Here is a 25,136-nt window from a genome sequence, read left to right as displayed (position 1 = left end):
TTTTCCTCATGGGGCTTAAATGTTGACTTTTTAAAAAAATGAATGGAATGAAGCCCTGGCTGGTGTAGCTCAGTGGATTGAGCACGGGCCTGCGAACCACACGATCGTGGTTTGATTCCCAGTCAGGGCACATGCCTGGGTTGCAGGCCAGTTCCCAGCAGGGGGTGCACAAGAGGCAACCATACATAGATATTTCTCTCCCTCTCTCCTTCCCTTTCCCTCTAAAGAAATAAGTAAAATCTTAAAAAAAAAAAAAGAATAAGCATTTCTATATCTAGAAGAACATGTTAAACATTAAATAAACAAACAAATAAGTAAGTAAATGGAGTGAAAGTAAGCCGTTGGTTCCGGTTACAGGGGTCGCCGATGTTTCAGCTGCTGGATGAGTGTGAGTACGTGTTCATCTGGAGGACGGTGGAAGCCTGCCCGGTCATCAGAGCGGAAGGTGAGGTGCAGGGCCGGCCCCCGACAACACACACTTCACCAGCACCCGAATGTGACACACGGCACTGACCCGGAATGCTCAGCAGGGGGCGGATGACTTATTTTTCTTTTCCTTTTTTTTTTTTTTTAACTTTTATCTAGGGAATTTTCTTCCAGCTAAAATTGCTGTACAGTATCATATTAGCCTCAGGTACAAGGGAGTGACTAGACACGAACGGATGACTCTTTTATCCCCGTGACTTTACTCTGCCGCGCCGCCCACGGTGCCAGGTGTGTTTCCCTCCGGGGCCTCCACGTGGAACACACCGGCCTGGGGTGTCGCTCTCTCGCACTAAGTAGATCTCCGTCCGGGCGCTAGGCTTCCCCAGAAAGCTTTCGGCCGGCAGTTTGTATTACGTGTGAACATAAACAAACTGAGATAACATGGAGACAGGCTTGGCACCTATTTTCAGGCAGTGCTTGTCTGATGAAGAGCGGTGCACCTTCTTCCACGAAGTGGGAACGGGTGTGCAGTTGCACTCACCCTTCACCGGCGTCTTCTTGCAGGGGACAACTGCGAGGTGAGAGACCCGAGGCACGGCAACTTGTACGACCTGAAGCCGCTCTCCCTGAACGACACGGTCGTCAGCGCCTCGGGGTACATCTACTACCTCCGCGTCTGCGGGGTGCTGTCCTCCAGCGCCTGCTCAGCCGATGGGTCCAAGGCCATCTCGTCGTGCCAGGAAAAGCGGGGGCCCCTGGGGTTCCAGAGAGTGGCAGGTACCTCGGGTTTCTCCTGCTCTCGTTGTGAATCCGTGGGATCGGGGTCGAAGGTGTGGGGGGAGCGAGGGCATCTTTCTCCAGCAGGAAGGGTGGCTGCCGTGTTCTCACGGCGCAGCTGCCAAACGCCATCACGCTTTATTTTACTCTTGTTTAGTGATGCCAGTTACGGGTTCTGAGGTTTTATTCCTTTTCTTTATTGCAACCTTGGGACCCACAGAACCAGCCAGTGATGGGTGCTGAGGCAGTGCTTTCTAGGACTGAGCCACAGGGCGCACACTTACTAAAGAATTTGGCTCAGACTTAGGGGCGGGCTGTTGGTCATCATGCTGTCTCAACAGCCAGGCTCGAGACGATGCATTGGAGAGCCTTTGAAAAAGAAGTTGAAGTCGCTGCTGTCACTGTGGGCAGCCCTCAGGGGCCACGTAGCGGAAGTGACATGCTCTTTGCCAGCCCGTCTGAGGAGGGTCTGTGTGTCATTCATCCTGCAGTTAGTCTGAACATCCCCACCTGGGCAACAGAAGCCAGGTTCTGCTCTTCCTGTTGTGACATGACAGGGAGCAGGGGACACTGTGCTGGTGGGCCAGGTGTATTTGGTCACCTGTTTATTCGGGGTTTTATTTGGGGCGTGTGACCCAACACGTGTCTGCCGTGGTGAGCGTGACCTGGGGACTTCCCGAACGGATCCCGGTTTGATCAGCGGGTTCTCGACCAGGTCTCGTCACGCAGAAGCTGACGTACGAGAACGGACTGCTGAAAATGAACTACACAGGGGGAGACGTTTGCCACAAGGTGTACCGGCGCTCGACCACCATCTTCTTCTACTGCGACCGCAGCACCCAGAAGGTGAGAGCTCGGAGCCTGGGGCGTCTCTGTGGTCGTGGGGACCGCCTGCCCCTTGCTGCTGCTGTCTTCATGGAGTGACTGCTCTTGCCACAGCTCCTGCTGCGCCTACTTTAAATACGTTACTTCCAGAGACTGTTGAGATCTCGGTTTGTGTAGATTTTCAGGGAACATAATGACCCCTTAGTGTTTTCATCCTTAAGACTCAGAATGTAGACTGAAGGAGTTCCCCGTTTCACGTGTGTGTCCCTCTCGACCCCCCAGCCCATGTTTCTCAAGGAGACGTCCGATTGCTCCTACTTGTTCGAGTGGCGCACGCAGTACGCCTGCCCCCCTTTCGACCTGACCGAGTGCTCGCTCAAGTAAGTCGCTGCCTGCGTTCGCGCTTTCTGGATGGTGGGACACTTGGGAGGACTGTGCCGGAGCAGCACGGGGTTAGATGCGCCAGGTGACTTCCCTGTGCCTGAGTTTCTTAACGGGGAATGGGGGAGCTGGGGCTGGTTAGCCCCCAAATCCTTCACCGCTGTGTCGGGGTTGTTTTGTGTTAAAGTTCGTGGAACGTGATTGCAGTTGAAATAAAAACCTTGTGTAAGTTACAGGTGTATGTGGAGTAGAGTGACCAGGACATCAGCTGGCCTCTGCTCACCCCTCGGGCACTGCTGGTCTGGGGGTGCGCAGCCGAAGAGGGCTCTCTCCGCCCCCCACCCCCTCTGCATCCTCCCCTCCCCGGCACCCCCCGCTTCCTTGAGCTGTTGCCAGTTTCAGAACATCTGTGTTGTGCCTGGTAACCCTAACGGTCTTCTTGCCTTGTTCACGGGGTGGTTCTGAGGGATTAAGAGCTCACAGACAGCATTTCCTGCAAAACCGCATGGTGTGACTAGACCTGCTGGATCTGTCCTGTGTCCCTTGGCCTGCTCTTTTGGAAGGAAGCAGGCTGTTGAGGTCAAAAGATCCCCTCCTTCCAGTTTCCTAAGTTGTTCCAAAGAATCGGGCGCCTTTGAGGGGTCTGCAGGCTTGGAACGTGGCTGCCTTGGTAGCTTTTTAATTTGGGCGTTTTGTAGCGTTTTCCCTTTCGTTGGTGACAGTACGGCTTGCTGTCCTGTTGGACCCGAGACTGCTGGGCTCTCACGACGCTGTGGGCACGGGCAGTCACGCCTCGCCAAGGGGCCCCTGGCTCCAGCTCGGGTTTCTGGTCACTGACCCCTGCCTGCTCTGGGGTGGCTGGGCTCAGATAGGAGCTGGGCTTGTGAGTCCTCTTCCGTTTTGTTTGAGTGCGGTGCATCGTCACGCACTTCGGGAGGGCTGTGTGGGAGGTGGTCCGCACGTGGTGTGACGGTGCCGTCATTTTGCTGGCAAGGCTGATTGGCTGGGGTAGGGCTCTAGATCCAAAATAACGTCCTTTCCGTTTCGAAGGCATTACCTCCTTTTCTACAAGTCCCCTGAACGGCCGGGGGAAGTTTGTTGGTGGTCTTCTTTGTGTTTTTAGTCCATTCTGGAATATTTTACGAACTTTTACTACCGTGTTTTAGAGATATTTATTTAAAATTTCTAATAAGTTTTCCTAACTATCTTTTAAGGATACTACTAATTTTTTAGTTTTCTTTAAACTCTGTTGTCCATCCCCTAAATTATAATTCGTTATCTTTTAATGAGCACCTTAAGTTTTTTTTTTGTTGTGTTATTTATTTATTTATTTATTTATTTTCCCAGGGCAACATTATTTTTTATTAGTTTTGGGTGTACAGCTGAGTGGTTAGACAATCATTTACTACCTTAAGTTTTTTTTAAAGTTTTTTAAACAGTTTTCTTATTTATTTTTAGAGAGAGGGGAAGGGAGGGAGAAAGAGAGGGAGAGAAACATCGATGTGTGGTTGCTTCTCATACACCTCCTACTGGGGACCTGGCCTGCAACCCAGGCACGTGCCCTGACTGGGGAATCAAACTGGTGACCCTTTGGTTCCCAGACCAGCGCTCAATCCACTGAGCCACGCCAGCCAGGACTGAACATGTGTTCTCGATTTGACCAAAAGCCAGGCCCGTCAGAGCCCTGCCCGCTTCTCCTGCAGTGCAGTGCGGTGGTGTCGGTGCCCTCGCCGCGCTGCCTCGGGCTGGCGTCCCATGTGCACGTTCGGGCCTGTGTTCTCACCTTCAGGGAAGTCGTCCTGGTGCCGGTTTTTAAAAATCATCGCCGCTTACTCGACTGCGTACATTTATTTTCTTTGACTCACCCTTCCTTTTTGCATCTTACGCTTCCGTTTTGACTTAATAATTTTCCTTCTTGTCTGTTTTGTTTATTTTGTTTAGTATAAGTGCTGCTCACAGTGTTGGCGCGAATGCGATTTGCCGCTGGTCCTTGGTGGGACCCAGAGCTTGCGCCAAACATGATTCAGCTTCGCACCGGACAGTGAGGGAACCAACCACACTGTCGATGTGGCCCCACAGCGATTCTGTGACCACACAGTGATTCTGTGACCACAGGGGGCAGGTCCCAGGACAAGCGCTGCACTCGGGCCAGCGCTGCCTGGCGGTCCTGGCAGAGTCGGCGGGTTTCACTCCCAGTGTTTCTTCCAAGAGGCTTACTCCTCCCCTCGCCAGTCCAGCTGAGTCCAGGATTCCTGACGAAGGGCTCTGTTGGGGCTTGGTCAGCCCTCGAAGGTCCCGGTCCGCCTCCCGTGCAAGCCATTGCTTAAGAGCCTGCTCTGGATCGGCTGTTTCATTCCTTTGTAGATAAGCTGTCTCTTCTGAGTACTTTTTTCGTGTTTGTTCTGCAGTCTCAGTGTGATTTGTTTAGGTGTGGATTTATTACCACTTGTGTTCTTGGAGCTTGGCACTCCATAAAACTGAAGATGCCCATCCGTGACTGAGTTCGGGAAACTTGCAGCCACTGCGTCTTCGGATGTGGCCTCCGACCTGTTCTCTTCTTCTGTTAACTGTATCTCACACGGCCCTGTTCTGCCCGCAGGTCTTTCCAGATCTTTCTCACTTCTTTCTGTACTGCCATACTCTATTTCCTCAGACCTACTTTCCAGTTTGCTGATTCTCTTATCAGCTGATTTTAATTTGCTGGTTTGGCTGTTTGTTGCCTTTTTAAATTTTTCATGACTTTTTTTTAAACTCTGAGTTGGGGTTCTCAGTAACTGCATTTGGTGCTCTTTCTGATTCGTCACCTGTCCCCTCCACCCCACCCCCCAGAGTGTCATGTTCTTTTATTACAGTTTCAGTTTCTTCTTTTAGGTCTCTAACCATTTTAAGAAGGTAACTGTTAGGTACTCTTTTACCTGATGTCCTTGAGGGTCTGATTCTGCCATCGCCCTGGTCTCTCACAGAGGACCCACCGCTTAATGCCAGCTCGTCCTTTGCTTCTTTCTCTCTCATGCCTCATTATGGTCTGTCAATCATTAAAGTATCTAGAGTTCTCTGTCCCAGAAACAGTGTCTCTGCCCCGGTTCAGGCTGTCTTTGTCTCGTACCTGTGTCACTGCAGTCACCTCTGAGTTGGCCCTCTGCTTCCCCGTGCCCCCCCCCCCTCCCCGGGATGCACCCAGCACAGTGGTTGGGATGCTCCTGTCCAAGCAGATGCCGCCAGGCCACTGTGTTGCTGCGATCTTCACAGCATCAGTTTCCTGTCTTGTGCGGAGCTGTAAGCTGAGGCTGTGAGCTAAGAAACCCAGGTGCTGTTTGTTACCTTGTATCGCCTCTCACCCCTCACGTGTGCTCTGTGACAGCTGCATGGGGCTCCTGGCTTTTCTGGCAGTGCCAGGCTTGCCCTGGTGCCTCGGGCCCTTAGCTCTCGCCACTCCCACTGCCCAGGTCTTCTTTCCTGGGCCCCTGGAAGGCTGGCTGTGCCTTGTTCTTCCGAGTTTACTCAGAGGCCGCCTTCCCAGCGAGGCCCTCACTGACCACCCTGCCGCTCCGTCTCCTCCTCCCCAGACTCAGTGCCGCCTTCTCTGGCTTTTTCTCCCCAGTCTGACTGACAGCTGATACACTGCACCCCAAACAGGTTTATCCTGTGTGGGGGCCTTTCTTCCACTGTAACCTCTGTAAACTTCTTAAGATTTTTATTTGTTTTGTTTACTATGACTCCTCCATCTTAGTACTTTGTATTTTTTGGATGAACGAATGAATGCTTCTTGTTCTCCTCCCACGTGCCTGGACCTGATGAAGTGGTGTCTGCGATTGTCCCTCTGTCCCTCTGTGGGGACCCGGTGCCGGCCTCGCTCACCAGCAGGGCTGTGCCTGGGCCCGGGGTGGGTCTCACGAACTGTCTGCATTGGAACTTGTGTAGTAAGAAAACCCTTAGCTGAGTAGAAGGGTCGACAGCAGCCTGTTTTAATTTGAATGACAGCAGGTGGCCCGCCCCGAGAGTGGTCGGTGCTGGGGGCGCCCCGGTGTCCGAGCTGCCCCCTCAGTCCTCTCACTGGCCTGAGTGTGACAGACACTAACTTTCAGGCTCCGTGTTTGGAGGGTTTGGTTAATGTATAATTTTGTTGAACTAAGTATTTTTCCTCTTTATTGAATTTATTGGGCGGCACTGGTTAATAATTAATTATACAGGTTTCAGGTGTGCAAATTGACAGCACGTAATCGGGCCTTGTGTGGTGTGTTCACCACCCCAAGTCTCTGTCTGTCGCCCTTCGTACCCCGCCCCCGCCACACCTGCCTCCCCCTCCCCCACCTTCTGAACAGTTTGAAGCTGGGTTGTTGCTGATTCCGACTGCGCCACACGGGGGCGCTCCAGTCTGAGGTTCTGTCCCTGGGGAAGGTCCGATTCCCAGGGGGTCGGGTGGACGGCGCCCACACCCCGAGCCCCGGCAGGCGGTGTGCGAGGTGCTCAGGGAGCGTGCAGTGGGCCCTGACCACGGTGCTCTGCTCCCCGCAGGGACGCGGCCGGCAACAGCTTCGACCTCTCGTCCTTGTCACGGTACAGTGACAACTGGGAAGCAGTCACCAGCACGGGGGCCACCGAGCACTACCTCATCAACGTCTGCAAGTCTCTGTCTCCGCAGCCGGGCTCGGGTGAGAGCATCTCAGTGGGCTGGTGGCTTGTGGTCAGTTTATGGGGCGGTGAGCAGGTGCGGGCTCCTTAGAAGGTGCATTCCTGTCTGAGATAAGACGCTGGTTTGGCTGGGGAGCCGCAGGAGGACTCAGTCTCAGGGGCCTAACGACCCCTGGTGGAGTCCAGGGTAAATCCCTGCCGAAGCCTCTGCTGGGAACATTGTAACCTTTTCAGCACGAGGGGGTGCGGGTGGGGGTGGGCAGAAATAGTCATGGTGGCCCGTGATTCCTCAGCAGGACAGGAGCTGGGAGGGCATGACGTGCCCGCCGGGGTGGGCCTGTTGTGTTTACTGAGAGTGGCAGGGGTGGGTGGCCCTGTCATGGTGCAGGAGCCGACCGCCCCAGACCTTGGTGCCAGTGGCCAGGACAGGAGTCAGGTGCACTCGTGGGACCAGGCACCACCTGCACGGACCATGGTGCCGCCCACAGCCTCTGAGTCCTCGTGGGGTTTATGCGGCTCCGCCCACACCCGGTGTGGCTCAACTCCAAGGGGGCTCTGCCTTTCGCCTCCAGAGAGTGGTTTTCATCGCCTGAGGCTGTGGGTCCCCTTCCCTGTGCTCTGTGCTGCGCAGATTGGGGACCCTGGGGTCTTAATGCACGATGCAGAGGGACCAGTTCTGTCTCCAGGGCGGATGGCACAGACGTTTCGGGGACTGGGAAAGAGGCAGAGTTCGTGGGGCTTTCTCAGTTAAAGGTAGCACGTGGACGTGAGACATGTAAGGTGCCTCTGTGGCTGCGTCCGAGTGTTTCAGCTTCATTGCTTTCGGGTTCAGAAGTAGTTCAGCCTGGCCCACCTCGGACTCTCCCGCGTTCCTGCCTGTCCCTGTCCACTCTGGTCACATGACACAGCGTTTGAATGAGAACCCACAGGGCCATTGTCATCTGATTCACGTGAAGGAAGCGTGTGTCATAGGAGCTGTTGGACTCAAATGTGCAGCGTGCCTGGCGGCCCTTGCCAGATAAAGCTGAAGTCTAGGCTGGAAAGTGACCGACGGTAACTGACTCCCTGTGTCTCCTGCCGCAGAGCCGTGCCCCCCGGAAGCGGCCGCGTGCTTGCAGAACGGCTCCAAGCCCGTGAACCTGGGCAGGGTGAGGGACGGCCCTCAGTGGATGGACGGCGTCATCGTGCTCCAGTACGTCGATGGCAGCTCGTGTCCCGACCGGATCAGGAAAAAGTCGACCACCATCCGCTTCACCTGCAGCGAGAGCCACGTCGTAAGTGACACAGCCTCCTCAGCCCCAGCCTGCAGCTGTGGGGACAGTCGGAGTCGAAGTGTCAGTGAGCCTGGCCTCTCCCCTGGGATGTTAGTCGAGGGGCTCAGGGGGTGTGAGGTGCCAGTGGGTGAGCGGGCAGTGTCGCGTTGGCCCTGGGCTCCCAGAGCACCTTGCCGCTCTGGCCCCTGCCACGCTGGACCTGGTGCTTCCGTTGTAACTTCAGAACCCGCTGGTTCTGGTTCAGGTTTGACTCAGCTCCCCAAAGACTGTGCAAAAAACTGACACTCGACACTGTGCCTTTGGTCTTCACGGCAGTGACACATGTCCTGCCTTTACTTCCTGCCCAGTGTGTGGGTCAGAGAGGCGGGGTCAGGTGCTGGGCGGTGTGTCCTGCCCAGCTGGTGTGCAGGTCAGCAAGGGGGAGGGGGTCACGTGCTGGGTGGCGTGTCTGGCAGGGCCAGTGTGTGGTGGCCAGGCTGACCCTGTCTCCGGGCCCTGTGATCCCTGTCCCAGACGGTCAGTCTGGGCAGCACTGCGGCTGGAGGTTTCTCGGGACTGCTGTTCACCACAGTGGCATCTCTGCACGGGGTAGCAAGGTGCACCCAGGTGCTCTGTGTAAAGAGGACAGTTGCAGCTCGTTTGGGAACAGGGCCAAGCTGGACCAGCCCTGTCCACGTCAGGGCAGACTACCTGCTCTGTCCAGCTGCATGGTGGGAGGAGCGGGGATGAGGGATGCTCGGGGACCAGGGCCGGCCCTCTGGACAGGAGAGGGAGCGAGGTTCCTCTCGGGCAGGCTAGGCCTCTGTGACTGGCGAGCCCCTGGGGTCTGGATAGATCTTCAACTCTGTCTCGGGGCCAAGGGGCTCATGGCAGAGAAGGAAGGAGCTGACCGACCTGTGGGGGACCATGGGAGGCTCTGCACGTGGACGGACCAGTGTGTGGTTTTCATCGTCTGCGTGGTTTGAGGCCGCGGGTCCCCTTCCCCTCGCTCTGTGCTGGTCGGATTGGGGACTCTGGGGTCTTAATCCTCGATGCAGCGGGACCAGTTCTTTCTCCAGGGTGGATGGCGCAGACGTTTTGGGGACTGGGAAAGTGGCAGAGTTCACGGGGCCTTTTTGGTCCCCAAGGCAGAGTTTTCTGACTCTGGGTGTGTCTTGGCCACCCTGTGCATGTGAAGCCCCCAGTGGTATCTCAGGAGCAAATCCTGCTCCCTTGCTTTTTCCAAACCTCCGCCTCCTTTCTGAGATGTCAGGACACAAATCTGGTCCTTGGGGTGTGCTGGCCCCGTCCGCGGCAGGGCACGGGTGGTGGACACCCGGCGCTGCCCGTCAGCGACCTCTGTCCTTGGCCCTAGAACTCCCGGCCCATGCTCATCAGCGTGGTGGAAGACTGCGAGTACACCTTTGCCTGGCCCACCGTAGCCGCTTGTCCTGTGCGGAGCAACGTGCACGGTGACTGCCAGGTCACCAACCCTGCCACAGGTGAGATGCCGCCACTCACCAGCCCCCCCCTCAGTGAGGGGGACTCCTCCAGTCACCGGCACCGTCCACGTGGGAAGGGACTCTGCCTGCCACCAGCCCTGCTCTGGGAGGGGCCCAGTGTGCAGCTGGGCAGCAGAATGCCCGGCAGCAGCGCCTGGTCCGTGAGTGGGTTCGGCCTGCTCTCCGGGACCTGTCCCCACGGTTGCCTCTCATGCTCCTTGGAGAGGAGACTAGCTGTCTCCCTGGAAGTGTGCTCCCCGGGACTCCTGGGTCTGCGGGCGCTGTCACGCCAGCTCTTGGCTCGCAGAGCCAGTTACAGCCAACCTCCCTGGTGTCTGCCAGGTTAACTGGGGCATCTCCACGGAGCCTCTGTGCTGGGGAACTGGGCGATACAGGTGGCTGTGTGCAGGCTGACGGAGCGGCCGAGGGCCGTCCTATGTCCCCCGGAACCCTCATGGTTGCTGGAGCCCGGCTCTAGGAGCAGCAGGGAGCAGTGAGCCGCTGTCTCTGGGGAAAGATGAGCCACTCGGGGTGCTGGGGGCCTTGCGACGCGGGCTGGCTGGTCAGGAACATTTCCAGGGCTGTGTCCGTGAGCGGGCCGGGGTCTCGTGGTGAGAAGTCAGAGATTCTGACAGCGGGGTGACCCCTGGGTGCGAATGCTGGTGATGGGTCCCACGCGTCTCGGCCCCCTGGTGTGACCGGGTCCTGTCCCCGTGCAGGACACCTGTTTGACCTGAACTCTCTAAGTGGCAGCACCGGACACACAGCCGCGTACAGCGAGAAGGGGCTCGTGTACATCAGCATCTGTGGGGATAATGAGAACTGTTCCCCCGGCGTGGGTGAGTGTGCAGCTTCCCGCCGCCCGTCTGTCTCTCGTCCCCAAGGTCATCTCTGTGCCCCTGTAGCCAGGGCACCGAGGCGCTGCCGAGATCACGTGCCGTCCCTCTCTTGGCAGGCTGCTCACTGGGGGCGGGGGGGGGCACGTACGTGGCCACGGGATGAAGGAGCAGACACCTGTGCTGGACTCTCTGAGTTGCGAGTGCCAGCCATGGGTTTGAAAGTGGGTTTGTAGGCAGTTCTGGAAAACTGGTCACCAGAATTCAGGTCGTGTGTCTCTTCCCCCCGCCTCCCCCTGGTGCAGCGGCTTGCTTCGGGCAGACCAGGATCAGTGTGGGCAAGGCGAGCAAGAGGCTCACCTACGTGGACCAGGTCTTGAGGCTGGTGTACGATGAGGGGTCGCTGTGTCCTTCCAAATCCGGCCTGAGGTACAAGAGCGTCATCAGCTTCGTGTGCAGGCCCGAGGCCGGGCCCACCAACAAGCCCGTGCTCATCTCGCTGGACAAGCAGACGTGCACGCTCTTCTTCTCCTGGCACACGCCACTGGCCTGCGAGCAGGAGGTGAGCAGGGGACGGGTTTGTGTGGCGTCCGAGAAATGCCCTGGTGTCGTCTCTGGGCTCACTGCAGGTCCCTAGGCCCCCCGAGCCAGCACGGATGCCCCGTGTCTCACCCATTCCTGATGGTCCCAGTGATGATTGGACCCAGACGCTCAGTGCCACATAACTGAGCGCTTGGGCACATGAGTCTGTCCTTTGTTCTGTTGTTCAGCTTTAAGTTCTTGTGGGTCATGGTGGTTAGGAACATGGCACCGGGGACGCCATGAGGTGTGTCCTCTTTCACAGACCGAGTGTTCCGTGAGGAACGGCAGCTCCATCATCGACCTGTCTCCCCTCATCCACCGCACGGGGGGGTACGAGGCGTATGACGAGAGTGAGGAAGATGCTTCCGACACCAACCCCGACTTCTACATCAACATCTGCCAGCCGCTGAACCCCATGCACGGGGTGGCGTGCCCCGCCGGGGCCGCCGTGTGCAAGGTGCCCGTGGATGGGGACCCCATCGTAAGTGCGGGTCGTCCGAGCGTGGGAACCTTTTCTGCAAGGTTTATTGATGATAATTCTGCATGTTGTGTTTCTTGCTTTTACTGGGGAGTGACTCAGGCAGAACGGGTGGAGAGGGGACCTGGGACTGATGTTCTGCGACCACGGGAAGGGGGTGGAAGCTGTCAGTGTCCGGGGGTGGCCGGGGGGCCTGTGTGCTGTGGGAGAACACGTGAACACGCGTGTGCGGGTAGGCTCAGGGTGGACCCCGGTGGAGAAGTGTGTACGTTGAGGACGAGAAAACACTGGCAGAGCCCAGTTTCTTTGAAACGCACGTTCGTGGTATTAAAGTGCTTGTGAAAGCAGACATTTTCCTCCGTGCAGCAGGAAGGGTTAAGGGCCAGAGTGGTCTTGCTGACAGCCACGTACTCTGTCGTGGAAACTGTGGTTTTTACACTAGCGTTTATCTGTGTAGATTTCGGGCTTCACACACTGTCTTTGTGAGTTATGTTTACGTTTCATCAGGTCCTTGGTAGGTTTCATTAACTTGCAACGCATCTCAGAGGTGGTATTTTGTGAACCCTATCCTAAGGTGTCTAGACAGCCTTTTAAAAGGTGGACACTTACTGGGCGTCGTCAGGAGTGGGCAGGGAATGGGCCGTGAGGTGACCGGTGAGGCCTCAGCCCCTCGGGAGATGGTGAACCCGGCCGCGTCAGGGCTCAGCTGGAAGCGCTTCTGTGTCCCGCCGCCCAGCAGTGTGGGCTGCGACCGTGCTGTGGCCCCGTCGGTCTGGCTCGATCTGCTGTGTTTCATTGCCCAGTGACCATTTTTCAGGTTTTAACTCGCAAATTCTCCGATCAAGGTGGGCGCTGCAGCATCGTGGCCTGAACACGCCCCGAAGAGTGTCACATGCTCACACAGTGCACACACGTGTGCCAGCCCTGGTCACTCGTCTCTCTGTCCTGTGTGCGCCCTCCCCCAGGCTGAGCTGTGAAAGGAGATAGGGAGCGGGCAGCCCCAGTGCAGTGCTGGGTGGGCGACGGTCAGCGTGGGGCAGGCCTGGGGTCCTGCCTCCCACCGTCAGGCCAGACGAGACGGGGCGGCATCCTTGGGGTGCCTGCGGAAGGAGTGCTGCAGCCTGGCACCTGCGAGCTTCCTCGGGGCAGAAGTAGAGCTGCTATCAGCCAAAGGATCAGGCTGGTAACCCCGAAGCTCTGAATTTTCTGTGTAGCATCTAAGCGTCAGGACTTGCTCAGCAAGTTGCTCTTACAGCAGTTTGCTCAGATGCTGCTATTTTTAAGACAGATGAAGTGTCATGTTTGCGGTGTCGTGTTGACCCGGGGAACAGTGAACTTCCAGTGTTTGTGTTTTTCTTTTTTAGGATATCGGCCGAGTCTCCGGGCCTCCTATCCTCAATCCCGTAGCGAACGAAGTTTACTTGAATTTTGAAAGCAGTACCCCTTGCGAAGCGGACAAGCATTTCAACTACACCTCGCTGATCGCCTTCCACTGCAGGAGGGGCGTGAGCATGGTGAGTGTGCCGCGTGTGCACAGCTGGGAGCTGCAGCGGGCGTCAGTGAGTCCACGCTGGAGCCTGAGGAGCCGTCTCAGACCCGAGGACGCTGTCCTTGCAGCGTCCCCTGTGGAGTAGTGAATGACGTCAGCAGGGAGCCAGCCCACCCTGAATTAGTAGCAGTGGGGGATTTGCACAGGGAGGCCACTAAACTTAAAAACACGCACAACCCGAGTGCAGATCTGGTGTTCAACGTGGCCTACCCATGCAGGAAGCGATTGTAACTGTTTTTTTAACTGTGTCGTTGGTGGTTGATTCCTATTTGGAACTGTCTTTCAGCAGCTGTGATCACCTCAAATTCAGAAGCTGGCAAGTGAAAGGAGACCCCTGGGTTCAAATTAGGTCCCACAAAGTGCACATGTGACTTGTTCCACATGCCTTTAGAACAAGTGTCTCGTTGTAGAGTCTTTGCATGTGCTCTCTCTTGACCCCCTGAGTGAATGAGAGATGGACCAGGAGACTGCGGCCCCCATTCCTCTGTGACTCAGGACAGTGGGGGATGGGCCTGTGCCCCACTCCTGCTGCTCTGGCTGAGGGCCCCGCTGCCTCTGAGCTATGCTCCCGAAACCCCTGGAGCCCAGAGCACTTCCCGCCCTTGGTCGGGGCGTACTGAGGCTGCGTGTGGGCGGTGTTCGTCCCACCTGCCGTGACTGTTACATGTCTGGCTGCAGGTGGTCACTGTGCATGGAGACAGGGCTCGTGTGTGTGTGTGTGTGTGTGTGTGTGTGTGTGTGTGTGTGTGTGATTAGACACAGATGGGCGGGCAAGGAAAACCCTTTACAGCTGTGAGTGTACAGAGCAGAGCTTATTGCTGTGTTATTTATACGTTACTGTGTTGTTTTTCACACAAACAACCACACCCCCCGCTTCGGCTCCCCCCAGCAGAGCCCGGTTCCCTCACCCGAGGGGCTCAGGCAGCCCGCGAGCGTGTCCTGCACTTTCCGCAAGGCGAGGCCCTGAGCTCTGGGCCTGTCGGGACAGGGGCTGGGCTGCCAGGCCCGGGGTGCTGGCAGTGGCCTGGCAGGGAGGGACAGCAGCAGTCGGGGGGGTGCAGGCCTTCCCATGGAGACGTCCAGAGCACCTCAGGGCCGTTGGGCACAACCCTGCGTCCAGCTGCTGGGGTGGCGGTGGTGGTGCGGAGGGAGGGGAGCCGTGTACAGCCGGCCCCCGTGGCTCTGCCTGTGTCCCCCTGCGTGGGGCGGGGTGTCCCCCGAGGGTGCCCGGACGGAGACAGTGGGGTGCACACAGCACTTCGCTCATTGTCTGTGCGGTGGGGGCTCCTCGAGACAGATTGGCGCTTGCAACTTTCAGAGACAAGTGCCGTCCCACTGAGTGCTTACACCAGTTTGGGGAAGATTTTAAAGCTGTTTTCTTCCCTGGTGGTTTTTATCTTTAGTGGAAACATTTTTTCCATTTGAGTTCCTAGAAAAAAGATTCTCAGTAGTGGTGAAAATAAAATTCCCATCTGGTTGCCTCAGCTGTGCCCGTGGCCGAGGCGGGGATGTGGGCGTGGTCTGGCATGGTGGTGTGGGGACACGGCTGGTGCGCGTCGGGGCACTTGCTGCCCTCTGTCGTCGCAACAGCGGGGTCGCAGTTCACAGACTTCTCCACCACGATGTTAAAGACCGCCCCCTTCCTCTGGGAGGTCACCCACGTACCCGGTGGCCTGTGGCTGCGGCCAGGCCCTTCTTCTGGGACAGGCAGAGACCCAGCCCCACTGACCTGTGTCTCCACCTCTTACGGGGTTGGCGAGTGGGGGAGGTGCGGGCCCGACCCACGCGGGGTGCCAAGGCCGTGCTTGTCCCCCACACAGGGGACCCCCGAGCTGCTCAGGACCAGCGAGTGCGACTTCGTGTTTGAGTGGGAGACCCCGCTCGTCTGCCCGGACGAGGTGAAGACCGACGGCTGCTCCCTGATGGACGAGCAGCTGCACTACAGCTTCAACCTGTCCAGTCTCTCCAGAAACACCTTCAAGGTAACCCCACCCCCGGCCCGGGGACCTCAGGGGCTGGAGGGGGCAGCAGCCGGGGCTTTCTAAGGTCCGTCCGTTGTGTTTTAGCTAATGGGACGTTGGTAACCCTGCAGGCTGTGTGGCCCCCGAGGTGGTGCCTGGAGGGTGGTGCACTTCACAGGGGATCAGTGTGGGGGGTCCTGGGGGTGTGGCTAACCAGCCACAGCTGATGGTTGGGGCTTTAGAGCCTCAGTCTCTGGTTCAGAGGTTTTAGCTCCTTAGGGCTGTGTAAGGATTAAGTGACCCTATGAGGTCGCCTGGGGACCCATCTTACCACTGGTGAGGACCAGGAGGTGACTCAGGACGCACTGGTGACCGTGCCCCCAGAGGGCAGGGCCAGCCTCCTGCAGCAGGCAGAGGCCCCGTGGGGTCAGTGCCCCTGGGGTTCGGCAGGTGTGAGAGGAAGAGCAGCTGTTTCACCGGCTGCAGCGGAGGCGGTGGAGGGAGCTGGAGGCCCCGGACTCCAGACGCGTCTGCGCCGTTTCAGGGCCTGTCTGGCTCCCAACCTGCACGTCTTGGACGGTTGTTTGTGTGGACGAGGCAGGGGCTCCCTCTGGTTGCTGGTGGTGGGGAGACCCTAGGCCTCTGGGCCTGTGACCTGGACATGACCAAGTCCCGCGGCCATGGCCCTGGGCCGGGGTGGGGTGGCAGCTGGTGAGCGGTGAGCTCCAGACTCTGGGCCCTGGGTCCTGTGACGGAGACCCAGCCCGGCATGGGCCCTGCCAACAGGTGTGCAGTAGGCGTGAGCCTGAGGAGGGCGGGGCTGGCGGGCGAGGCACATGTGGAGTTAATCATGGAGCGCCCACGCTGTGCTCATTAACCCCGTCCTCCCCATGCCCAGGTTTCTGGTGGGGGTGGGACTTCGGGAAGGGGACGAGCGAGCAGCCTGAGGCCTCACAGCTGCCCCTGCCCCAGGCCCAGCTGTGGAGGTTGCCACCTGTGTGCTGCCACCAGGAGGGGCGGGGGAGGTGGCAGGCAGGGCCTGGGGTGGTGGGAGGAGTGGTTCCTTTCAATGGCAGGAGGCCAGCTCGGGAGGAGGCGCGCCCTGACTCAACATGCAGGCACAGCCCTGCCTTCCTGCCCCCGCCGTGGGGACCCTCCCCCTGGAGACCCATTCACCAGCACGCATGGTGTTGTCCGTCCAGGTGACTCGAGACTCGCGCACCTACAGCGTGGGGGTGTGCACGGCGGCTGCGGGCGTGGACGAAGGGGGCTGCAAGGACGGCGGCGTCTGCCTGCTGTCTGGGAGCAAGGGGGTGTCTTTCGGACGGCTGGCGTCGATGAGACTGGATTACAGGCACCAGGACGAAGCCGTCATTTTAAGTTACGCCAACGGAGACAGTTGTCCTCCAGGTAACACTCAGCAGCAGGGGGCACTGATGTTCGCAGTGAACCTGACATTCGGCCCGGCAGCGGGGGAGAACTGAGGAGTGAAGCTGCAGGTCCTGTCGGTTCTGAGACCGTGGATAGGACCCTGGTGTTATGTCCCCGTGGCCCGGAGACTGGGGCTCAGGCCTGGAAATGCGCTCTGGCCCTGTGGCGGGGGCCTGCCGGTCCCGAAGGTGCTCTGGGGGGACCCCTTCGGTAGGAGGTCCGCGATGGGCAGTTCTGGGCCACCAGTCATCCCACCCGGCAGAGCACAGGTGGTGTCACATGGCAGCCTGGGTCATGCCCGTGTCCTCTTTCCAGAAACCGAGGAGGGTGACCCCTGCGTGTTCCCCTTCACGTTCAACGGGAAGAGCTATGACGAGTGTGTGCTGGAGAACAGGGTGAGGCTGTGGTGTGCGACGACCGCGGACTACGACCGGGACCACGAGTGGGGCTTCTGCCGACAGTGTAAGTGGCAGCACCGCGCCCGGCAGGCGGTGCAACCGGCAGGGCGCCCTCGGGCTCATGTCCGGGAAGCTCAGGCCTTTGTGGGCTCGCCGCTAATGGCGGTAACTCTGTGGAATGTGACCTTTCCCCGTCAGGGCTGGTTTCCATGACGAGAGGACGTGTTTAATGGTCCATGGGGCGTGGTGCACAGCCACACGCGTGGTCTACAGCCGGGTTAGCAAGCACGTGCGGGTGGTCGGCTGGGCGCACTTGCTGGCTGAGAGCCCAGTGTGCCCACCGGTCCTCCACCCGCTCATTCAGACCCCCGCCGGGGCAAAGCACCTGCCTGTCCCGAGTCTGCAGGGTGGCACATGGACATGGGGGACGGTGGAGGGCTCCTCCACCGCCTTTCTGCTCCGTGGCAGGCCTGGGCCAGGGGCTGGGGGGTCACAGTGAGCCAGGCTTGGCGTCGCGGCTCCCGAGGTGTTCACACCCTGGTGACGTGAGAGAATCCTACTGATGCGTGTAACGCAGACCCGTGTGAATTCCCAAGGAAAGTGAAGTGGGGTAAAGGCATTGGAAAGCATTTAACTCCTGTTCCTGGTCAGGAAACAGCGATACGTAGCCGGTACCCCTGAGTGTTAAACTTGTTACCTGGCTTTTTATTTTTTAAGTCTGTGGTGCATTAATCACACTCGAACGCCTGTCTTTGGGGAGAGGAGCTGGTGCTGCGGGGTTTGGGAGGGACGGAAAGAGACGCTTGGCCTGTTTATGGGCACAGAACAGCGAGGCCCTGCTGGCGCGGCACGGGGCGGCAGGGAGGCGCTGGAGTGCAGTGTGGGGCGCGGGCTGCGTGTCTGACTGTCTCCCTGCTGCCCCCCCAGCGAGCAGCCACCGGATGTCTGCCATCATCTTTAAGTGTGACGAGGATGCTGACATTGGCCGGCCCCAGGTGTTCAGCGAAACTCGGGGGTGCGAGGTGACGTTCGAGTGGAAAACGAAAGTCGTCTGCCCTCCGAAGAAGATGGAGTGCAAGTTCATCCAGAAGCACAAAACCTACGACCTGCGGCTGCTGTCCTCTCTCACCGGGTCCTGGTTCTTCTTCCACCAGGGGGCCTCGTGAGTACCGTCCCCTCTTGCCAGTGGAGGCCTGTTCTCTGGGAGTCGGGGCCCGACGTGTGTGGGGTCAGGCCCAGTGGGCCCCCCGGCGGGATGGCCTTGTAAATCTGAAGCCCACCTGCCTGGGAGCTCCTGTGCCCCTGGCGGTGGCCCGGTGTAGGGTCCCGCTCTCTGCCAGGCGCTCTGAGCCCTCTCCTCAGAGGGCGTGGACTTGGAGGACTTGTCCCCGTTCAGGGGAACAGTGCACCATTTTGAGCCACTGCCTGTCCCAACTCGAAGCCCCTCCGAAGCACAGGCATTTTGGGGTTCATCCAGGTGCAGGGTCGGTGCACCCTGCCCCTTGTTCAGCAGGGGGTGCAGTCCTGTCATTTGAAAAGCTGCTTGTGTGCTGCTTTCGGACGTGCTGCAGGCTCCTGGGTGGTCAGGGTGGCGGCGTTCTCCGAGGGGCCGGGGCTGAGCTGCCCTCGCTGTCGCCCCGCAGGTACTACATCAACTTGTGCCAGAGGGTGCACAAGGGACCCCTGGACTGCTCCGAGAGAGCCAGCATCTGCAAAAAGAGCGCATCGGGGGAGGTGCAGGTGCTGGGGCTAGTGCACACGCAGCAGCTGGATGTCGAAGGTACGGCCTGGGCCCGGGGCGCGTGACCCGCTGCAGGTGCTGTGTTCGAGTGGGGGTGGCCCGGAGGGGCCTGCACGGACGCGGGATGAAGCCTCCGGGGACCGTTCCGTGACAGGGTCCCAGGCTGCATGGCAGCCCCTGGAGCTTGAGGGCGACACTGTAGCCGCTGAGAAGCCAGGTCCGGGCGCGGGTGTTCAGGGGCCAGGAGGAAGGCAGGGAGTGCGGGGCCCCCCGGAACTCCTGCTCCAGCAGGGGGTTCAGTGAGTGAGCACGCAGGTGTATGTGGAAGCGTGTACCTGGGAAGGCCAGACAGTGACACGGAAACTCGGTAACAGTAACGAAGGAGCGCTTTTCTGTAACGTAACAGTTTGGGGAATGATAGCGAAGCTCCTTTTGGTGGTATTTGCAGAAAACTCCCGTCTCGCGGCCGGTGTGGAGTTTGAGGCTCCACTTTACTCTCATAAAGCAGGCAGGCAGGGCTTTCTCGGCGTAGGAGCGGTGGGGGCGTGTCTGGGGGCCAGCGAGGAGGACGCGCTCCCCTTTGCCTGCCACACTGGACTGGGGTCCTCGAGCTGTGTCCCCACCGAGCCACAGGTGACGGCACCTGGCTCGAAGCGGTTGACACGGAGAAAGAAGGGCAGTTCTGAGGAGCTGCTGCTGCCTTGACGAGAATCCTGCCGGACTCTCCAGGTTGACGGGAGGGCCGCCCCACAGCCCGGGGTGCCCGGACCACCTGCCCACGGTCCAGCGCCCCCTGGAGTTTCAGTTACTGCGGCCGTGTCAGCTGTTCGAGGGGCTCGGACGGCTCTTCCTGCAGCCTCGTGCTTGTGTGTGGCCAGGTGACGGTCTCCTGCACCTGCCACGGGCCCCTGAGGGAGACTTTTGACGGCTTCAGTGGAGCTGGAGTTCGCAGTCGTCTCCTGGTCCCCCACACGCCATCTAAGGGCGCCCTCAGTGACCCCCCCATTCATTTAGGGGTGCTGCCGTGGGGGGGGGGGAAGACGGCCTGTCTGTCCCAGGACCCAACCTGTGTCGACAGCAGTGCTTTAGGTGTGTGACTGTCACAGCCTCATGGAGGGGGGGCGAGGTGTCGGGGCTGAGTGGATGCCCATCTGGGGGCGTCCGTACGAAGGCCAGTGCTTGTTTGGTTCCGTACTCCAGCTGTTTAAGAATTTCTCTTTAGGGCAGTGGGACGTGAACAGAATTTACACAGAAGTCCAGCATTTAAGACAAATTCAGCAGGGGCGGCTTTGGATTTGGGTGGGGCTGAGAGCCTGGGCGTCACTGGCCTGGGGGTCACCTGGTAGCACCAGGTGGCCACGGTGCCTGGAGAGCCCTGGGGAAGCTGGGACTGCTGCCCATACTGTCTCCTTTGTTCCCTCTGCCCAGGGTGTGCGCATGGGAGAGTTGGGCGGGGGTGGGGGGTTGTCCTGAGGACCCTGCTCTGGGCCCCAGAGCCACTGTCTGTCCACAGAGCCGCGGACACAGGCCACCCTGGGGCAACCCCGACCGCCACTTGCAGCCGCTCGGCCCCAGCACGGGGTTAACCTGCTTCCCGCCTTTCTTTTCTCGTAGACCCCGCAGGGGAGGGTTCTCAGCCGTCGCTTTTACCAGGTTATTTTCAGGAGCAGAAAGAGCTCAACGTGGAGCCAAAGACGCAAGAAAACCGGAGTCGTGTGTCCCTGGCTTCTCTCTTTGTAGGCCGAGGCCGAGCACCTTCCCCGCACAGGGCGGCACCTCAGACCGCACAGGGGTTGTCCAGAGCCTGCCGTGACGAGGCTGCTGGTGGCTGAGGTGCCGCGCCGTGCACTGCTACCGGCACTTTCCAGGCACCTCGGCAGCCCCCGGGGTCTGGGCAGTGTCCCCGCCACACATGCGTGGCGACTGAGGCTGGGCAGGCCACCACCAGGGCCGTGAAACTGGGGGGCAGGAGGCTGGACTGGAGCCCAGGTCTCTGGCTCTGCCCGCCGCCGAGCGGCCAGCGGGCCGGGCGATGCATTTTCAGAGAGCCGAACGTCTCTGCCATCCCGGTGCTTGGAATAGACTCTGACTTCTGACGTTGACGGTTTTTGTAACGCACCAGAGGTAACGTCCCTGCGGTTGTTGGTGTGTTCCAGATGACAAGATCATTGTGACGTACTCTAAAGGTGACCCATGTGGTAAAAACCACACTGCGTCCAGTGTCATAGAGCTGACCTGCGCCCAGACGGTGGGCAAGCCTGCCTTCAAGAGGTGAGGGAGCCGGGGAGGGCGGCCGGGGAGCAGGGAGAGGCTGCTGGTGGTCAGGACAGGGAGGGTGGGGCGGGGGGGGGGCTGCCCCCACGAGGAACGTGTGTGGGGCCGTGGTTTCTAGACCAGTGTAGCCATGTAAAGCAGCATTTATAACTGGCTTCCATGTTCGAAAGTCAGACCCAAGGGGCGTTGATGGGGGCGGCCACGGCCAGGGTTCTAGTGGCCTGTCTGGGATCCATGGGCAGGCCGGTGGGGCTGGCAACTGGGGTGCTCTTGGCACCTACTAGAATGCTCCAGGCAGTTCTGCATCGGGTGTGAGGGCGAGGTTGGCCACCAGGTGGCGCGTGTGAGCCGCTCTCTGTGAACGGCGGATTCCTTCCAGAGCTGGCCTGGAAAAAGGGAGTAGCCCCCAGGAACTGTCCAGGGCCTTCGTCAGTTTGTGAGATGGATGCACTTGTCAAAAACTCAAAAATCTAGGAGCAAAATTTCCCCCCAGCTTTTAGATGTGGTACGGTTTCCAAGTCTGAAATACGGTGTTAAATTCTGGCCTGTTTTCACACTGCTGAGGGTCTAGGGGAAGAGGCATGGATAGGCATTCCAGCCCTTCACAGGGAGGGCGCGGTGGTGGGGGCGGCGGTGATGCTTGGCCAGAGCCCCGATGGCCAGGGAGCGTCCTCAGGAACAGGCTCTGTGTGGCAGTCACCAGGCGGAGCCTCGCACCGCCGTGACCCCTGGCCGTGACCGCACCCCGCACCTCTTTCCAGGTTTGACAGGGACACCTGCACTTACTACTTCAGCTGGGACACGCGGGCCGCCTGCGCCGTGAAGCCGCAGGAGGTGCAGATGGTGAACGGGACCGTCACCAACCCCGTCAATGGCAGGAGTGTCGACCTCGGAGACATCTATTTCAAGTGCGTGAAATGTTTTCCTTGGAGCCCTGCGGTGGATTCCACCAGGACCAGCAGCTCGGGGCTCGCCCTGGCGGGGAGCTGCGGGGAGCAAGCTGTGCGCCTTGGTTACGGTTCCTAGTTTTGCTTCAGATGAGGGAAAGCATTGCTCAGCGGTCGAGTTTTAACACCAAAGATGGTGAATTCTCTTGTGTGTAAAATTAGTCACCCGTCCCTCTCACACTGTGATAAGCCCAGGGCTTGAAGCCAAAACCTCCCAAAACTGATTTTAATCGGGGCTCTGTGGTCTCATCAGCTTCTGAAAAACCTATCTGCTTTTTGGCAGTCTCCTTGGGGCAGTTCTTGGGGTCAGGTGGCTGGGGTGACTGGTGTGCTGGGGGCAGAGTGAAGTGTGTGGGCTGCTGGGCAGTTCAGGGACAGTGCCTTGCTTGTGAGACAGTGGGGACGGGGGTCGACGCCCACCAGAGTCCCCGCGGGCTCAGGGACAGGCCGCCCAGGCTGGGAGAACGGGGGTGCCCTGCAGCCCCAAACTCGCTCCCGGGACTTCGGGGCTACAGGGACGGCTTTCTGAAAGGACTGCCAGAGTCACAGCCATCTTTCCTGTCCCTTCAGGTTATTCACTGCCTCTGGGGACATTAGGACAAATGGGGACAAGTATCTCTACGAAATCCAGCTTTCTTCCATCACAAACTCCCAAAACTCAGCTTGCTCCGGGGCCAACATTTGCCAGATTAAACCCAATGACCAGCACTTCAGTAGGAAAGTTGGGACTTCTGATAAAGCCAAGTACTACATTCAAGGTAATTGCTTTCTCCCATTGTCGGTTCATGTTTAACATCCTCAAAAAAGAACTTTAAAACATTCACGAACTAGCCCCTGCCATTGAAATCTCAGATGCAGTTTAAAGCAGGAGCTCTGGTCTGATTTTCGCCTTGTGCACCTGTCCCATGGAGGGGGTGGCCTGGGCCCCAGGGCTCCCCACCCGGCACAGCTCGGCCTCGTATGCCCGACTTCCTGGCCCTCGGTGGTGGCTGACTGGGGACAGTTGAGCCGTCTGTGACATGCGGAAGGGGCTGAACCCACCAAGGCCCCCCCACTCCTGACACTGCTGCCAGTGTGCGGGCTCCCATCCCCACCCCCAGGTTCCACGATTCACTAGAAGGACTCTGAGGGCGTCCGGAGAGTGGGTACAGTTTATTCCAGGGGGAGGGTGGTAGTTAAAATGGGCCCAGGGAAGAGGCACTTGGGCAGGTTCAGGAGGGAGCCACACACTCTGTTCTCTCCCTGTGGGATCCAAGTGTGGTACCGGGCACGGAGGGTCACTGGCGGGGGAGCTCCCTGCCCCTCGATGCCGGGGCTTTTATGGGGGCTCCAGTGCGTAGGATTGGGGGGTTGGCTGGTTTGGTTGGGTTGATCACTAGTTGGTTGATTGGCTGGCTGGTTGGTTGGTTGACTGGTTGATTGGCTGATAGTTGGTTGATTGGCCAACAGTTGGTCGGTTAACTGGCTGGTTGGTTGGCCAACAGTTGGTCGGTTAACTGGCTGGTTGGTTGACTGGCTGGCTGGTTGCTCACTTGGTTGATCTCTGTCTCCAGGTAGACTGATAACTGTGGGGCCAGCTGCCACTCCAAACCATATTATTAGCTGAGGACAAAAGCCAGACTTCTTTCAGGGCAGGATTCAAGTTTTTCTTGCACACTGGTTTAAGGCAGGGCTCCCCAGTTTGTGTCCAGTGGCCTGTCAGGAAGAGCGCCCAGGGACGTTTAATGTGGACCTTTAAGGTCACCTGTCTTAAGGTCCACGCAGACTTCTTGTAGAAGCCAAAAAGACAGACTCAGCCCAGTTGGGACGGTGGTGGCAACACTGCTGTGGCTGTGTGACCTTCCTTCCCGGCAGATGGTGACCTGGATGTGGTGTTCACCTCGTCCTCCAAGTGTGGAAAAGACAAGACCAAAACGGTCTCTTCCACCATCTTCTTCCACTGCGACCCGTTGGTGGAGGACGGGATCCCGGAGTTCAGCCACGAGACTGCCGACTGCCAGTACCTCTTTTCCTGGTACACCTCTGCTGTGTGTCCTCTGGGGTGAGTGCCATGGCCCGGTGTTGGCAGTGCCACTGTCAGTCACCAGTCACTTTCCTCTTTGGATGGGCACTTACACCACCGTACCCCCACCTGCTCTCTGAAAACTTAGCTCCAGTGTAAGTCAGTGTGCGTGTGTCTGCCACCCAGTGTTTCACTGTGCAACGTACTCAGACAAGAGCAGAACCAGAGGAGCGGGGGAGGTAAACCCCACGCTGCCAGTGCCCAGCGTCAGTAGTTGTGCGCAGGGTGTCCTTGGCCCACGTGCATCGGGTGCCCCTCTCTCCTCACGTCTTCCCCCAGTCAGTGTGTCCCCTCAGTGGCCCTGGGGGACAGGGCTGTGCCCCTTCTTTGTTCCCAGCAAGTCTCTTGTTTGCGTCTCAGTACAAATTATGTGACAAACGTCACTTACCTTGAGAGCATGAATTAATGAAAACTCACCCCACAGATTGTAAAAACCAGCCTTAGGCTCAGTTTCCAATTACCTTTCTGCCCCGGGGGCTTTCTGGTGAGAGGAGGGACACCCCCGCCACCCTCCCATCCACCTCGGTTCCAGGGCCCAGCCAGCTGCCGAGGTTAGAGCCCCTCACCCAAAACGCGGTGTTGTAAGTGGCTTTCCTCTGGGCTTTATTTTCTCTTCCATTCACCTCACGGTCTTACAGAAGCTTTTTGGTCTCTGTCCTGAGCTGCAGATCAGGGGGAATACTAGTTCTTGCTGGGTAATCGCTGCCCCCCCCAACCCCCTTGCCCGGGAAAGGGGCCTGCAGGCAGCAGGAAATGACGCAGGGCCTGCCAGCAGCCCAGGCCACGCCCTGGAGGTCTCAGATCCGCAGTTCGTTCCACTGCGTTTTACCCTCTGTGGCTGCTGGTCCAGCCTCCTGCTCTGGCCCCCCAAAAGTCAGCCTTGTCCTAAATTTCCCAGGCATGCAGATGTAAGGCAGATTTAGAGGTCTCAACAAACCTCTAAACGTGGGTGCCAAATACATGACGCATGTCATGAGGCACATTAGGAGCCAGTGATTAGCTGAAATTAGCCAGTGATATGAAATTAGCTGAAAAACAGAAATGCATCTGGAGACCGAAACACGCTTCTAAGTAGCTGGCG

General features: G+C 58.6%; 1 protein-coding gene across 1 annotated transcript in view; it reads left to right on the top strand.

The window, feature by feature from the left end:
* IGF2R (insulin like growth factor 2 receptor) overlaps positions 1-25,136 on the top strand; it is a 94,944-nt gene that overhangs the window by 65,051 nt on the left and 4,757 nt on the right. The window contains exons 26-45 of the mRNA XM_053668727.1: positions 358-445; positions 991-1,203; positions 1,919-2,049; positions 2,311-2,408; positions 6,925-7,061; positions 8,125-8,315; positions 9,670-9,796; positions 10,516-10,635; positions 10,938-11,194; positions 11,477-11,695; positions 13,057-13,206; positions 15,062-15,223; positions 16,405-16,612; positions 16,949-17,095; positions 17,959-18,193; positions 18,675-18,811; positions 20,929-21,043; positions 21,808-21,954; positions 22,564-22,751; positions 23,848-24,034. Of these exons, the coding sequence (XP_053524702.1) occupies positions 358-445; positions 991-1,203; positions 1,919-2,049; positions 2,311-2,408; positions 6,925-7,061; positions 8,125-8,315; positions 9,670-9,796; positions 10,516-10,635; positions 10,938-11,194; positions 11,477-11,695; positions 13,057-13,206; positions 15,062-15,223; positions 16,405-16,612; positions 16,949-17,095; positions 17,959-18,193; positions 18,675-18,811; positions 20,929-21,043; positions 21,808-21,954; positions 22,564-22,751; positions 23,848-24,034 (3,257 nt within the window). The remainder of the gene's footprint in view (positions 1-357; positions 446-990; positions 1,204-1,918; positions 2,050-2,310; positions 2,409-6,924; positions 7,062-8,124; positions 8,316-9,669; positions 9,797-10,515; positions 10,636-10,937; positions 11,195-11,476; positions 11,696-13,056; positions 13,207-15,061; positions 15,224-16,404; positions 16,613-16,948; positions 17,096-17,958; positions 18,194-18,674; positions 18,812-20,928; positions 21,044-21,807; positions 21,955-22,563; positions 22,752-23,847; positions 24,035-25,136) is intronic.

This window comes from Artibeus jamaicensis, unplaced genomic scaffold (assembly GCF_021234435.1).
Source record: "Artibeus jamaicensis isolate MK-2021 breed Jamaican fruit bat unplaced genomic scaffold, CSHL_Jam_final contig_497, whole genome shotgun sequence".
Lineage (NCBI taxonomy): Eukaryota > Metazoa > Chordata > Mammalia > Chiroptera > Phyllostomidae > Artibeus > Artibeus jamaicensis.
This window is presented reverse-complemented; position numbering and strand designations above follow the sequence as displayed.